The 14960-nt window shown below is 48.4% G+C and overlaps 1 protein-coding gene across 3 annotated transcripts in view; it reads left to right on the forward strand.

The window, feature by feature from the left end:
• KIAA1671 (KIAA1671 ortholog) overlaps nt 1–14960 on the forward strand; it is a 134167-nt gene that overhangs the window by 25280 nt on the left and 93927 nt on the right. The window contains exon 1 of one of the 3 annotated variants that reach the window (XM_063087997.1): nt 11403–11526. The exons of 1 other annotated variant lie outside the window; for it this stretch is intronic. In XM_063087997.1, the coding sequence (XP_062944067.1) occupies nt 11476–11526 (51 nt within the window). In that variant the 5' untranslated portion in view covers nt 11403–11475. Of the gene's footprint in view, nt 1–11402; nt 11527–14960 lie in introns of those variants that run through there. One more of the 3 variants, XM_063087994.1, reaches the window with a different exon arrangement.

The raw sequence follows: 14960 nt of genomic DNA on the forward strand, positions 1-14960 counted from the left end.
AAAGCCCCCCCTCCCCCGTGGTGGGGCCACGTGGGCATCCTGGCACGCGCCTGCTCCCTTGTGGTGCTGCGCGAGATTGCGGGCGCTGGAGGTCCCCTCAGCTGAGAAGAGATGGGGGGGCGGGGGAAGGGGGGCCAGACTCTTCCATGTGTTAACCTGTTTAATTCCACAATGTATTACCATCATGTCACAGGTGAGGACAAGGGAGGCTCAGTAGGGTGACGTCACATGCCCAGTGAGGGCTGCCAGGAATCCTTTCTGGAAACTTGATCAGACAAGGTGAAGTTGATGAGGAGCGTGTCTAGGAGGGGATGCTGTGAGGTCATTAAATACCACCCTGGCATTAGTACACCTGGAAACTTCCAGAACAGGCTACAGGCAGAGCCGGGATCTTTTCCCAATTACCTAGTGTGGACCTGCCTGTGAGGGGTCTGGTGACCCAGTCTGTACAACGGGTTTGAAGGGTCTGTGGGCCCTAAACCCTAGCCTGACAATAGAAATGGAAAACTTAGTATAACTAAAATAATGAAACATTTTGGCTTTAGTTATGAATTGCCTAGCCATGCAATTGGCATAGTCACTTAGCAATACCATCAGCTCCGTCAGCAGGATTCCGACCATAGCACTAACCTTACAGGAACCCTTTACACATTTCCTTCTTATTGGTGCATAATTTACATACAGTAAAGTGAACCAATCCAATCCTCACTGTACAGCTTGGTGGTTAGACCACAGCCAGCTGCCCTCAATCGACACATTATCGTGGTGAGTCTTTGCCATCACTCTGGGAGGCCCATGGGAAACTGAGGCTTGGGGAATTGAAGTGGCTTGGCCTGGGCTCGGACAGTGGGCAGGTGCCACAGGCGGGGCTCAGTCCAGGCTGTCACAGCTTCTCCCTCTTTCCCCCCATTCTCCTTCCTGATTAAACAAGGTTTCCTTGCGCAATGTTTAGAAATGACCACAAGAGGGCAGGCTGGAGGCAATCTATTTTCAACATTTCCTTCTACCATTCACTTTTAACCCGTTCTGCATTAAGGCCTTCCCTCTAAACCCCCCAAATCCAAGTTTTCCATGACCATTCAGCTTTTCTTCTTATGCAGCTCACTAATTTTGGTACATGTGTCACTCTGCTCTGTTCCCCAGCGGGCCCTGTGTCAGTTTCTATTTTATGAGCCTGACATCAGAGTTGCCCAGCTGAGGTTGGGACATTCCTCTGCAGCCTTCACAGCCCTGGCCACCCCATTTATTTTCACTGATAATATTTCTCTCCCGAGGAAGTTAATTTTTGGAGAAAAAATCTTTTTATTTTATTTTTAAAAGGAGTGTGTGGTGTGTGTATGTCTGGGGTATGGATAGCCCATAACGAGAGCCTTATGGATACAGAAACAGCATTGCTGACTTAAGCAGATGTCTTTCCAGAGATGCTGGATCTTCTCCTTGAACGGAGGGTCTGTCAAGGAGAGGGACATTTTGTCATATTTCAAAACTCAGCTCCATGCCATCTCCTCCAAGAAGCTATCCTGGGTTGCACCCATTTCCTGTGAGTTCCTCTGGGAGATGCCAGGCCCTGTGGCCTCCAGTTGATAGATAATGCCTAAGTGGTACAATGTGTTGAAAAGGACTCTGAGACCCCATCCAGGCCCAGAGGGAGATGGTGCTGTGATCAATTAGTGATGTCTGCCAAGAGTGTGGCTCAGGAAAGGTGGGTATATGAGCGTCAGATACTTGCTAACCCTGGTTTAGAGGCATGTGTTGCCCAACACACACAGCCCTCCCAGAAGATGCTTTGGAAGACTTTACTTATGACTCTCCAAATCTCAGAAATATCCCAGGATCTCTTGCCACAGAATTTATTATACGTATGACTCAACCAACCAAAGCCTTTTAAAAAAAATTCTATTTCTAAATATCTTCCCAGCTATTTATAACTATCTTCCTAGCTTCTTGTGGCAGGCTTTCTCTTCTAGGATAGTGGTTTCCAAACCTTGCTGCACATTAGGATCACTTGAGGAGCTTCTCCAACCCTTGATACCCAGGTCACATCCCCGATATTAAATCAGCATTTTTGAAATAGACTAATTTTTAGAACAGTTTTAGATTTACAGAAAAAATTGAGAAGATAGTACAGAGTTCCCATATATGCACACCTCTCCTATTAACTTCTTGTATGAGTGTGATATGTTCCTTACCATCAATGAATCAGTATGGATACACTCTTATTAAATTCTTAGTTTATTCAGATTTCCTTAGTTTTAAGCTAATGATCATTTTGTGTGCTAAGATCTTATTTAGGAGCTGGTCTCAGACTTGCCTTCCTTTTGATGGGCTTGACAATATTGAGGAGGCCTGGTCAGGTGTTTTGTAGGATGTCCTTCTGCTGGAATTTGCCTGGGCATCAGTATTTTTTAGAGATCCCCAGTTGTTGGGAAAATATAGGAAAATGGTCAGGGCCCCTCAGATGTTCAGAGTCTTGCCAAGCATTTGATGTAAATATGCACATGCGCCCAGGTGTTCCTTTGTTATTGACTAATGTAATTGCGCGTGTGCACCAGATGTTCTGGGTTATGGACTTAAGTATAAAGGATGAGTGGCTCTGATCCGTAATGCCCAGTACCCCAGAATGCCCCCCCTCGGGGGGATCCATGGGGAGGCCGCTACTGCTGCTGGAGGCTATTGCTACTATGTGTCCCCAGGACCCTCTGCTGCTGAGAACTGAGCTTGTGTCATCTGCCAGTGGCTCCCAAGATCTTTCCCAATTACCTAGTGTGGACCTGCATGTGAGGGGTCTGGTGACTCAGTCTGTAAAATGGGTTTGAAGGGTCTGAGCCCTCTCTCTGATAATACAAATGGAAACTTAGTATAACTAAAATAATGAAACGTTTTGGCTTTAGTTATGAAATGCCTAGCCGTACAGTTAGCGTAGCTATTGCCTCAACCCGCTCGACCTGCCAACTGGCGTAGTCATGTAGCTTTACACCAGTGGTACAGCATAGCTTGGGAACTGCTGTTCTAGGTCTTTGATTTATGTTCTGGGGATTGGGGAGTGGGGTGGGCAGAGTGTTTGTATAAAAACAAGTTAGTGGTCTGAAGAGTAGAAGAGAAGTAAAGAAGTAATTCCTGTGGTCCAGTTATCTGCTGTTACAATTAACCACACCAAAACCAAGTGATGTGACTTAGTCATGGATTCTGCAGGTCAAAAACTCAAGCAGGACTCCATGGGGATGGCTGTTCTCTGCTGGGAGCCCTGGGAGGCTAAGGCTGGAATCATCTGGGTGCTTTTTCACTCACGTCCACTGCCTGGGCTGGGATGACTCAAAGGCTGGACTCCTCTGGACTATTGACCAGAGCACCTGAATGAGGCTTCTTTTCAAGGGATCTCTCAGCTCAAATGTCCCCCCTCAGTGGAGCCTTCCCAATGTCACATCTATAGAAGGGCCTGGCCTCCATTATTCTCACCCAGCACAGCCATTGTCACATGCACATCTTCCCATTGCCTGGTGTCTGTCTCCTGCATTGGGGTGGAAGTTCTGTTTGGTGCATTCTTGTCTGCCCCACCCTTCCCCCAGAAAACAAGAATTGCAGATTGAGGGCTCGTGACTCTCTTGTTCACCTCGGTGTTGTCAGTCAGAGCTAATGCTCAATAAATATTTGTTGAATGAGTGGGTGAGTCAGCAGCCAAATAGGGGAGAGATACACATACACAACTAACTAAACCAGTGGAGGAGGGAGTGATTCGTTCTTCCTTGCCCAGTGGGGGGGGAGCCAGAAAGGTATGACTTAAGCTGGGTCTTGACAGGTAAGTAGAAGTTGACCAGGTAGAGAGGGGCAGGAAGGTCGGCCCACGCAGAAGGACCAGCCTGGGCAGCAGCCGAGAGGCTGGACAGTTGGTGTTGCGACAGTGATTTGTTGTCCTTGCCACATAGTCCCTGGGAGGGGACCCCTGAGCACTCAAGGTACCCCCTTGTCACTGAACAGAGGAAGGCTCAGAGGGAAAATGGAGAATTTAATTAGGGTCAGAGTTCCAAGGATGAAGTCCAACTGCAAACCACAGCAGAAGTCCCCTGATCTGGTGATTCCTAAATGCCAGGCCTCCCACAGAGGCACCTTGGTCACCTCTGGGTTTCTGAGTCTAGATTTACAGGGACTTACCCTCAAGATTCAGCATCAGGAGCTACAAGCAGTAGTCAGGTCAGGCAGGGACAAGTTAGTGATAAATGGAGAAGAAAGACAAAGGCGCCGCTGCATTTTAGCCCATCCTCGCCCAGAGTGGTTGGTTGGATCATCCAGTTTCTCAAGCAGATGATCTTCATTTTAATGTGAAATCTCACCATGTGGTTAGGCCACAGCCAGCTGCCCTCAATTGACACACTGGATATTGGGGGTCTTGCTCCGTACACATTATCGTGGTGCATCTTTGCCATCACTCTGGGAGGCCCATGGGAAACTGAGGCTTGGGGAATTGAAGTGGCTTGGCCTGGGCTCGGACAGTGGGCAGGTGCCACAGGCGGGGCTCAGTCCAGGCTGTCACAGCTTCTCCCTCTTTCCCCCCATTCTCCTTCCTGATTAAACAAGGTTTCCTTGTGCAATGTTTAGAAATGACCACAAGAGGGCAGGCTGGAGGCGATCTATTTTCAACATTTCCTTCTACCATTCACTTTTAACCCGTTCTGCATTAAGGCCTTCCCTCTAAACCCCCCAAATCCAAGTTTTCCATGACCATTCAGCTTTTCTTCTTATGCAGCTCACTAATTTTGGTACATGTGTCACTCTGCTCTGTTCCCCAGCGGGCCCTGTGTCAGTTTCTATTTTATGAGCCTGACATCAGAGTTGCCCAGCTGAGGTTGGGACATTCCTCTGCAGCCTTCACAGCCCTGGCTACCCCATTTATTTTCACTGATGATATTTCTCTCCTGAAGAGATTCCTTTTTGGGGAAAAAAATCTGTTTTTATTTTATTTTTAAAAGGAGTGTGGGGGTATGTATATGTCTGGGGTATGGATAGCCCATAACGAGAGCCTTATGGATACAGAAACAGCATTGCTGACTTAAGCAGATGTCTTTCCAGAGATGTTGGATCTTCTCCTTGAACTGAGGGTCTGTCGAGGAGGGGGACATTTTGTCATATTTTAAGCCTTAGCTCCATGCCATCTCCTCCAAGAAGCTATCCTGGGTTGCTCCGTTTCCTGTGAACTCCTCCAGGAGATTTCAGGCCCTTTAGTTTAGCCTCCAGTGCTGTAAGTTATTCCCAAGTGCTTCTCTCCTATAGACAGTGAGCTCCATGAAGTCAAGAATCCTGCCTTGCTCATGTCCCTAATTCTCCATACCTGATCCTCACGGCTCCCATTGACTGAGCACTTGCAACCTGCTAGGTGCTCTCCTGATATCATCTCACCTCTCCCTCACCACAGCCCCTGAGGGAGGAAATTGATTATTATTGTTGCCATTGTTATCTTTTTTTAAATTTTATATTTTTATTATTTTAATTTATCAATACACAGTATCGTTGATTTTTGTGTCCCTTTACCAATTCCTCCTTTCCCTCCTTCCTTCCCCCTCCTCCCCCCATCGCCGTCATATCTATTTACTTGTCATAACAAAATCAAGGATTGTTGTGATTGTTGTGTCTTCTCCCCCGCCCCTGTTTGTTTGTCTATTTACTTATTTATTTTTATTAGCTTCCACAAATAAGTGAGAACATGTGGTATTTCTCTTTCTGTGCCTGGCTTATTTCACTTAATATAATTCTCTCAAGGTCCATCCATGTTGTTGCAAATGGCAGTATTTCATTCGCTTTTATAGCTGAGTAGTATTCCATTGTGTAGATGTACCACAATTTCCGTATCCACTCATCCGATGATGGGCATTTGGGCTGGTTCCAACTCTTGGCTATTGTAAATAGATCTGCAATAAACATGGGAGTACAGGTATCCCTTCAACATGATGATTTCCATTCCTCTGGGTACACTACCAGCATGAAATAGCTGGGTCATATGGTAGATCTGTCTGCAATTGTTGAGGAACCTCCATACCATTTTGCGTAGAGGCTGCACCATTTTGCAGTCCCAGCGACAGTGTAGGAGGCTTCCTTTTTCTCATGTTGCCATTGTAATTATCAGCCTCATTTTACAGCTGAAGATGCTGAGGCACAGAGACAAGAAGCCGGTCGCCTAGGATGACACTGTTTGGCAGGACCAGAGTTGGGATTTGAACCCAGACCTGAGTGCAAATCCCTGCTCCAGACAGTTTTGTTCCCTAGCACCTTGTGCGGGATTGCTCAAGGCTCACTAAATGACAGTTCTCCAGCTGGGACCTAGGATGGCCGGGCACATGTCCCCTCAGGCCTTTTCTCCTGCTGCCCCCCCCCTTTGCTCAGTCTTTTGCAAGGCTGGCTTCTCCTCCTCCTCCTCTCTCTTTTCCACTTCTTCCTTCCTCCCCCCTCGTCTTCAATAGCTTATTGAGATGTAATTCACATACTATAAAGTTCACTCATTGTAAGTGTACAACCTAGTCATTTGCAAGTAATTTTACAGTTTACAACTATCACTTTCTTATTCCAGAACATTTTCATTACCCCAGAAAGAAACCCTGTGCCTGTTAGCATCGCTCCTGACCCCCACTCCTCCCAGTCCCTGGCAGCCACCACCCTGCTTTCTGTCTCTACAGAGGTGCCTTTGCTGGATACTTCCTATCAGTGGAGTTGCACAGTATGTGGCCTTTGCGTCTGGCTTCTTTCACCAAGCACCATGTTTTCTGATGTATCTGAGTTGTAGCAGTGTCAGCCGTTTTTATTGGGCTGGCCCCTTCTTGTCGTGGGGTCCTCTCCTGCCTGACCCCCCCCTACCCTATCTGCCCCTCCACATGGTGGGGAGAACCGACTGGGGCCTGGGGCTGGTCGCCATGTCAGACTGGGGACTGAGGGGATGAAAAACGTTCTTTTTTTTTTTTTCCTCAATTGTGTGTTTTAAGTGATTTCAAACATCCTGCAGGTGATAACACCCTTGAGGCCCCTGTGGATGGCTCTGCACTGGGATAGGCTCAGAGGTGCCTTGTTTGGGGCAGATAACCTCCTTCCTGATGGGCTGGTCCCAGCATGGGCTCCCTTCTGCCCAGCCAGCCAGGGTGACTGGACTTGATATGCCGCTAGGCAGCGATGGCTAAGATGTTTTAGGACTTGTACTGGACTCTGGGTTTTGTATTTGTTACCTCAGTCACACCTCCCAGCTGCCCTGTGGGGCAGACACTGTCATCGTCCTTATTTACGTAAAGTAACTGGGGCACAGAGAGGTTAAATAACCAGCCCAATGTCACAGTGCTGGGACAGGGCAATCTGACTGTGACAACCACATCTTCCCCATACCCAGGTCTGTCTCTATGAGACATGCCTTCTCCTCCTGAGCCTCAGTTTCCCTTTTGGAAACTTCTGTCTGTGCACTGACCTTTCATGGAATCATCAACTGCTTGAAGACAGGGCCATGTGTCTGGCTTTTGGGGTGGCTTTGGTGGCTGATGCAGTGCTTTGCACACAGTAGGTCTGCTCTTACAGTGTTATTGATGCACAGATCCAAGAATGACTTTTTAAAAATTTTTTGTTGTTTTATCTTTACACAATGTAAATGGTTTTTGTGGCCTTTTACCAACTTCTCTCTTTACCCCCTTTCCCACCTCTGGTGACCTCAGTTTTGTTCTCTCCCTCTGAAAGTTCAAGGAATTAGGAATTACTGTGATTGTTATATCTTTCTTTTTCCTTCTTTTTTTTTTTTTCCCCAGCTCCCACTTACAAATGAGGACATGCAGTATTTCTCTTTCTGTACCTGGCTTATTTTACTTAACATAATTTTCTCTGAGTTCATCCATGTTCCAAGAATGATTTTGTTGTCAGCGGGATTGGTTCTGGGAAACAATTCTCTGCTTTGCAGGGAACGATTACAGAGCACCCACCAAGTGCTGGACTTCAGGCCAGGCCCTGAGACCACAGAGGTGACCAGGACCCAGGCCCTGCCCATGGGGAGCTCACAGCCCTGTGGGCAAGACAGGCTCTCATCACACAAACCGTCCTACCGTACCCGGAGGGGAACTCAGTGGCTCATTCTTGCCGTTTGCATTGGGCTTGAAAGATGCTTGAATTTCTGCAGAAGGAAAGGGCACCTGAGCAAAGGTGGGGAGGCTGAGGGTCCACGCATGGCTGAGCGGTGGGTTTGGCTAAGGCAGTGAGTAGGTGGAGGCTGTAAAGCGAGAGGCATTGAAGGCCGAGCCAAGAAGCGAAGTTGCTGGCCACAGACGCTCCCTGATGGATAATGTATGTGTGGGGTTGACACGCCCCTCCAGCCTTTACACATGGGTACCATATGGGTGCCATCTCTGTCCAGCTGCTCATGAGGGCCTGGCACACAGGCGCACAGGGAGAGTGTGACGAATGGGTGGACTGACTGGGCTCCTAGAGGATCATGAATGCAGATGCCTGAGCTGAGGGGAGGGGGAGAAATGTGGTCCAGCCAGTCCCCAGGGCCACCATGTAGCTCCCGCTCTTGTCCCCACACAGGAGTGCAGTCCTGTGGGCCAGAAATCTGCCTGGCTACATGTAGTCCTTCTGATGCCCAGTGTTGGCAACTGATTCAAATAAAGTAAGATAGTGCACTTACCTTCCTGCCACACCAATAAAAATGATACTTAAAGTCATGCCTGGGGAGTTACTGGTTTTTAACCTCTGTTTTCCTCCATGAATGCTGATGTCAATTTTAACAACCTCCCCATCTTTTTTATACACGGGAAGTTTCTACTAAAAGCTAAACACTCTCAGTGGATTTATACGTTTCTTTGTACATTTGATCTTTTTTGGAATGGATGAATGAATGACAGACATTGGTAAGAACGGTCTGAGGACCTCCTGTGGCCAGGTGTGGCGTAGGAAGTGGGGAGAGGCTGGCTAGGCAGGGTGAGGAACTATCCCAGAGGAGGAGCTCTGAGACCCTGTGTCTGAGGCCACCTTGAGCCTGGGCTGGAGGCTGAGAGATGGCAGGATGGTTACATCTTCAGCCATACACCTCAGCATGGATTGGAGCTGACCAGGTGAGGAGGAGGGGCGTGTGTTCATCTCCTGGGCTGCTGGAACAAATTCCCACATACTTAGGGGAGTAAAACAATAGAAAAATACTCTTTCACCATTCCACAGGCCAGACGTCTGAAGTCAAGGGGTTGGGAGGGCCATGCTTCCTGAAAAGGCTCAGGGAGGGTCCTTCCTGGCCTCTTCCAGCTTCTGGTGACTCCAAGTCTTCCTTGGCGTGTGGCCGCATCACTGCAGTCTCTGCCTCTGCCGTCACACGGCCTTCTCGTCTGTGTTCACATCTTCTCTTCTGTATCTTATAAGTACATCTGTCATTGGATTTAGGGCCCTCTTGAGTGATCCAGGATTTTCTCATCTCCAGATCCTTAACTTAGTTACATCTGCAAAGACTTTTTTCCAGATAAGTTCACCTTCATACGTTCCAGGTAGACAAGTTTTGGGGGTGTGATAATTCCTCACTTAGCAGGGCCCGAATCCAGACTCCTCAGTAAGTCAGCAGGACTCACACTCTGCAGCTATATACAGCCCATCTGCAGCAATCAGCCCTCCAACTGTGCTGTCAGCCAGCTAGGATGGCCCAAGCCTTCGGTTGTACTTTCAGTCTACAGGACCTAGTGCTCTGGCTGTACCATCAACTGAGACTGTCTTATGACTGTTCTGTCAGTTAATCAGCAAGCAGGGCCCAGCCTTCTGACTGTTCTTTCAGTCATTCAGCCAGCAGGGCCCGGCCTTTCAACTGTACCGTCAGTCCCTGGCTGTGCCATCAGCTGGGACCAAGTCCTGCCCAGCTGAGACCCAATGCTTGCTGGGCGTGGGACACGGAGACTCAATGGAACTGCAGAGTGCATTTGAGAGGCTCTGAAGTTCACCTATGGCCCCTCAGCTGCTGAGCCCAGCCTCCAACTCTGCACAGGTGGGTTTCCTGTTGGCCGCTGTGCCATGCAGCACAGATGGGCCAGGGGCTCGTTGGGGGCTGGGCAGGGCTTCAGGCTGAGGGTGGGAGCCTGGCTGCGAGCCCTGGCGCCTCTGCCCATGCCTGCGTGAGCCCTCCCGCCCTGCCTCACTTTTCCCTTCCCAGAAGCAGAAGGACGTGGCCTGCCGCAGAGGCCCGGCTCTCCATTGAACCCCACTGCGTGCCAGTCTCTGGGCTGGGAACTGAGTAGGGGCTGGGGTTGAATCATTGTGTCACCTTTCAGTAGTTGGTCATCTCAGACATCTCCTTTTGCCTCTCTGAGCTTCCATGGAGATGATAATACCATACTTATGGTATTACTGTGAGATCCATACTAGATGTTTGGTTTTATTCTATCTCATCAGATCCTCAAAATCCTGGAATGTAGGGGTAACTAATCCCATTTTACAGAAGGGGTAACTGAGGCTCAGAGAAGTGGAGTGACTTGCCAAAATCATACTCTTTGGAAGGAAACCTCCAAGAAAGGTTGCTTTGGGTTGGCTCTAGGTGTGCTATAAGTTGTGTTTTTAATTCTGAAAGTGGATAGTCACCCACCCCCTCCCTCAGGCAGCTGGCAGATGGTGACTGTGGGGGCCTGGGCTCCTCCTTCCCCACCTCCCCCAACCCCTGCATGGGCAGGCCACCCACGGGAGTGGAAGGCTGGGTTCCAGCCTTGGCTTAGTCACCCACTCACTACGTGACCTTGGCCAAGTCCCTGCCCTCTGTGGGCCTCAGTTTCCCACTCTGTAAAATGAGAATAATGAAGCCCTCCTTCCAGGGCCACTCAGAAGCTTAGCTGAGGTCAGAAGGAACTTGACTGATGTGAAGAGGGGCTGTGTGAACCAATGGGATCCTGAGTTGATCTATTTCCTTCTCTGTAAGGCCTGGGGGGGCCTCCCTGTCTGTGTGTGGCTTGGGGGAGGAGGAAGCACATACACTTGTGTTCACACACACATTCACACACGTGCACAAAACACACAGAGAAACACTTATTCTCACGCATGCCCACGTACTTGTACACACACGGACAAACATGCTTGCCTAAAAGCACCCACGTCCACACTGTCTCTCACAAGCACACTCACACAACTGCTTCCTGGGCTTCAGCTTCTCTCCTCCTGCCACACAGCTGAAAAACCCTCCATGCCCAGGGCTCCTTGGGAGCCGAGCATCCAGGCATCGGGGTTCAGGAGGAGTCACCCCCGGACTGCCCCGCTGGATCAGCCACCAGAGATGCTCTGGGCGGGGTTGACCGGACCTGAGCAGCCGCTTCTCCGCCCCAAGGCGGCCGTGGCCATTAGCGAGGCGTCTGGCCGGTCCCCTGGCCGCAAGCCAGCCTCTGAATGATTCATGCCACCTTGAACTAGACTCCAGTGTGACAAGCTGAGTGGGAAGAGCTGCCCCCTCCAGAGGAAAACTGAGAGCGTGTACAGCGCTCAAGGCATAACCCCGGGGCAGCAGCCATGGAGTATTATTACTGCCCCAGCTGGCTGAAGCTTCTGCAGCACCTCTGGGTGAGTGTGGCTCCTGCAATGGGTTGTCACCTTTTTCTGCTCCTCCCACCTCCTGCCAGCTTCTCTTTTTGGCTCTGTCTAGTTAGCAGTGTCTGTTTTCTTTAAGAAATGGTGGTGGTTACAAGGAAGAGGGAGTGTTGGGGAAAGGGGCAGAGGGTTTTGTGTGGGAGGCAGAGCGGGTCTGTAGGAAGAGCACGGAGTCTTGAACTGGAACATAGACAAGCCGTCCCAGAGGGCGGTCAGCGGCAGAAAAACAAGAAAAGCGAGGACAGTGTTGGGAGTTTTTCAGAAAGCAACATTTCTTTGGTTAAAGGACTATTCTTCATTCTGAAATTCTATCCCTCTTGCCTTTGTGTGTGTGTGAAAATGTCCTGTCTTTTATGAGATGAAAATAATAGTTTGTTTTCATTTCCCTAAACTTACTCAGCAAAACTAAAAAGTTGGAAGCCCCATGTTGTGTTCTTTCTTCTGTATAACAGAGGAAAAAAACCCAAACTTTTTCTAGTGAAATATCACCCTCGGGGAACCCTTGTGGAAGTGCTTTGTGGGGTATAAAGTGCTTTTCAAATCTTGTTTTCACTGTGACACTGGTCTGCTGTGTGCCCCTGGGCAAGTTGCTTCCCCTCTCCGGGTTTTTGTTTCCTCATCTGTGAAACTAAGGGGTGGGCGGGCAGAGGTGTTTGTAGGGTATGTGACAATTATAAAGGCTCTGCCAGCAGTGAGGCTTAGCAGGGAATCATCACAGGTGGGTCTTAGAGTTTCCCAGAATATTTGTCACTGGGTTGAGAATGCCCAGAAGAGAAAGTCTTGAGAAATATTATTTCTCCGCCTGCTGAATGTTTGCAAATACTTCAGATGCCTTCTCACCCAGGGAATTTTCCAAAGCTCTTAAAAACACAACTTTAGGAAACATAATCCTTCGGTCGCCTCTCCCCACCATCGGTCCTCCCTCCTAAGCCCCCTGGAGCAGCTGACAAACAGGAGATCCTCCTGGTCTGTATCATTTGACTATTGACATTGGGACATTGTCATATAACAAATGTAAGGCAGCATTTATTGATATATTTTGGTTTTTTTCATTTTTTGATTACAAAAATAATATGTAGACATGGTAGAAAACTTGGGGAATCCAGAAGAACATGTAAAATGGTCGCCCACAATCATTTGTACTTTGAATTCTGCAGTCCACAGGGTCCTGATGACATTGATGTGCCCAGCTGTATGTTGGGCCCTGGCTTGGTGCTGGGGATGCAGAGGTGACTGAGATACAGTCCACTGTCCCCAGGAAATTGGAGCTCAATATAGGCCGTGGGCACATCCACAAATGGTTACAATCACATATTCATTCAACGCACACTTACCTGCAGCAGTTTGGAGCTGGAGCTGGACACTTGGAATGCAGGGGTGAGCAAGACAGACATGGTTCCTAACTTTGTAAAACTTATAGATTCATAGTGGGACATGGATTTTGCACAAGGAATTGGAATAGAGACCCCATGTATGTTAGGATAGGAGTGGTGCATGGTGCTATGGGGGACATTGTCTCATTGGGGTGTGGGTCCAGGAGAGCCAGCCCAAGGAAGCTGAGCACTCGAGGATGGGAACAGTGTGCCAGGCAGAGGGAATAGCATGTACAAAGTGCTGAGGTGGGTATGAGAAAGAGCAAGTTCACACGGCATGCCCATGGCAGGTTTCAATAACGGCCATAAACTCAGCCTGGCTGTGTGAGACGGTAGGGGTGGACGATGTTCTCAGGCTCCCAGAGGCAGCTTTGTGGGGTGAACAGAGTAACAGCCTCTCACCCGGCTTTGCCCCAACTCTCTGTTGACATTGGGAAAGTCTTTTCCTCTCTGGACCTCAGTTTCCCCATGTGGACCAAGAAGAGGTAGGGTGAAGCGGTTTAGAAGGCCTTTCCTAGATGTGAGGCAGGGAGAGATTTTCTCAGTTACCCACCCCCTGTGGGTAACCAGGTCCTAGAGTACCAGGAGACACAGGGACTCGCCACTGGCTTTGCCCACAATTTCTCTGCCCCTCCAAGTTGCAGAAGACAGTCCGACACACGTGTAACAAGACCAGGGGCCAGGATTAGCCGTTGTGTCTGCAGCGTTAAGCTGGAAACTTGCTTGTTGGGTTCTCAAGGAAGCTTGGGATTGTGGAAAATCCATGGACTTTGGACCTGGATTGTAACACACTGGGTGCCATTGAGCAGGCCCCTTCAGCCTCCCAAACCTCAGCTTCCTCATCTGCAAAGTGGGGACACACCACCTTCCTCATTTCCTTGTTGGGACAATTTCTGTGAAATCACAAGCTTATTTCTGAAACCCAGAAGCTGCTCAGAAAATGTTAGCCCTTCCTTTTTCCCAGGAAGCCTCTGCAAGATTCAGAGTGACTGACAATCCAGGAACCATTGCACAGAGCCAGGTGGGGTGGTCAACTATCCCCATCCCCTCGTAGCCATGCGAGGTGGGGAACATGTGCTCATTGTCGTTGCTCCTTCAGCACAGTCCCTCCTCGCCGCTGTCAGGTCTCTGCATGGTGTCACCTCTTCACCAGGGTCTTCCTGACCACTCTGTCTAAAACAGTGCTCCCCCCACCCCTGCAATGCACAGCATTCTTTGTCCTGTTACTCTACTATTTTGAATAAGCTTTTTAAAAATTGTATATGTTCAAGGGGTACAACCTGATGTTTTGATATACTTAGTGAAATGATTACTGCAGTCAAGCAAATTAACATATCTGTCTCCTCACCTTTTTTTTTTTTTTTTTTTTGTGGTAAGAGCTCCTAAGCTCTACTCTCCTGGCAAATTTCCATATATAATACAATGTTTTTAACTATAGTCACCATGCTGTGTCTGAGATCTCTAGAAGTATTGGTGCTGCATAACTGCAACTTTGTGTCCTTTGACCAACATACCCCCGCCCCCACCACCTCTCTACTCTCTGTTTCTTTTTTAGATTCCACCTAGAAGTGAGATCATGCAGGATATTTCTTTCTGTGTCTGACTTATTTCACTTAGCATAATGTCCTCCATGTTGTCATAAATGGCAGGATTTTCTTATTTTTTTAAAGCTGAATAATATTCCATTGTATGCATTTATACCACAATTTCTTTATGCGTTCATTCGCCCCTGAACACTTAGGTTGTTTCCGTGTCTTGGCTTCTGTGAATAATGCTGCCCTGAATGTGGAAGCACAGGTATCTCTATGGGGTAATGATTTCACTTCCTCTGGGTACATACCCAGAAGAGAGATTGCTGGATCTATTTTCAGTTTTTTGAGAAACCTCCATACTGTTTACCATAATGATTTGTTTTGGAATACTTTTAGATTTGCAGAAAAGTTGCAAGGAGAGTAGAGGGAGTTCCAGTTTACCTTCACTTCTCAAACATTAGCATCTTACCATAACCACAGTACATTTGTTGGAAGAAATTAA

The sequence above is a fragment of the Cynocephalus volans genome, chromosome 2, assembly GCF_027409185.1.
Source record: "Cynocephalus volans isolate mCynVol1 chromosome 2, mCynVol1.pri, whole genome shotgun sequence".
Taxonomy (NCBI): domain Eukaryota; kingdom Metazoa; phylum Chordata; class Mammalia; order Dermoptera; family Cynocephalidae; genus Cynocephalus; species Cynocephalus volans.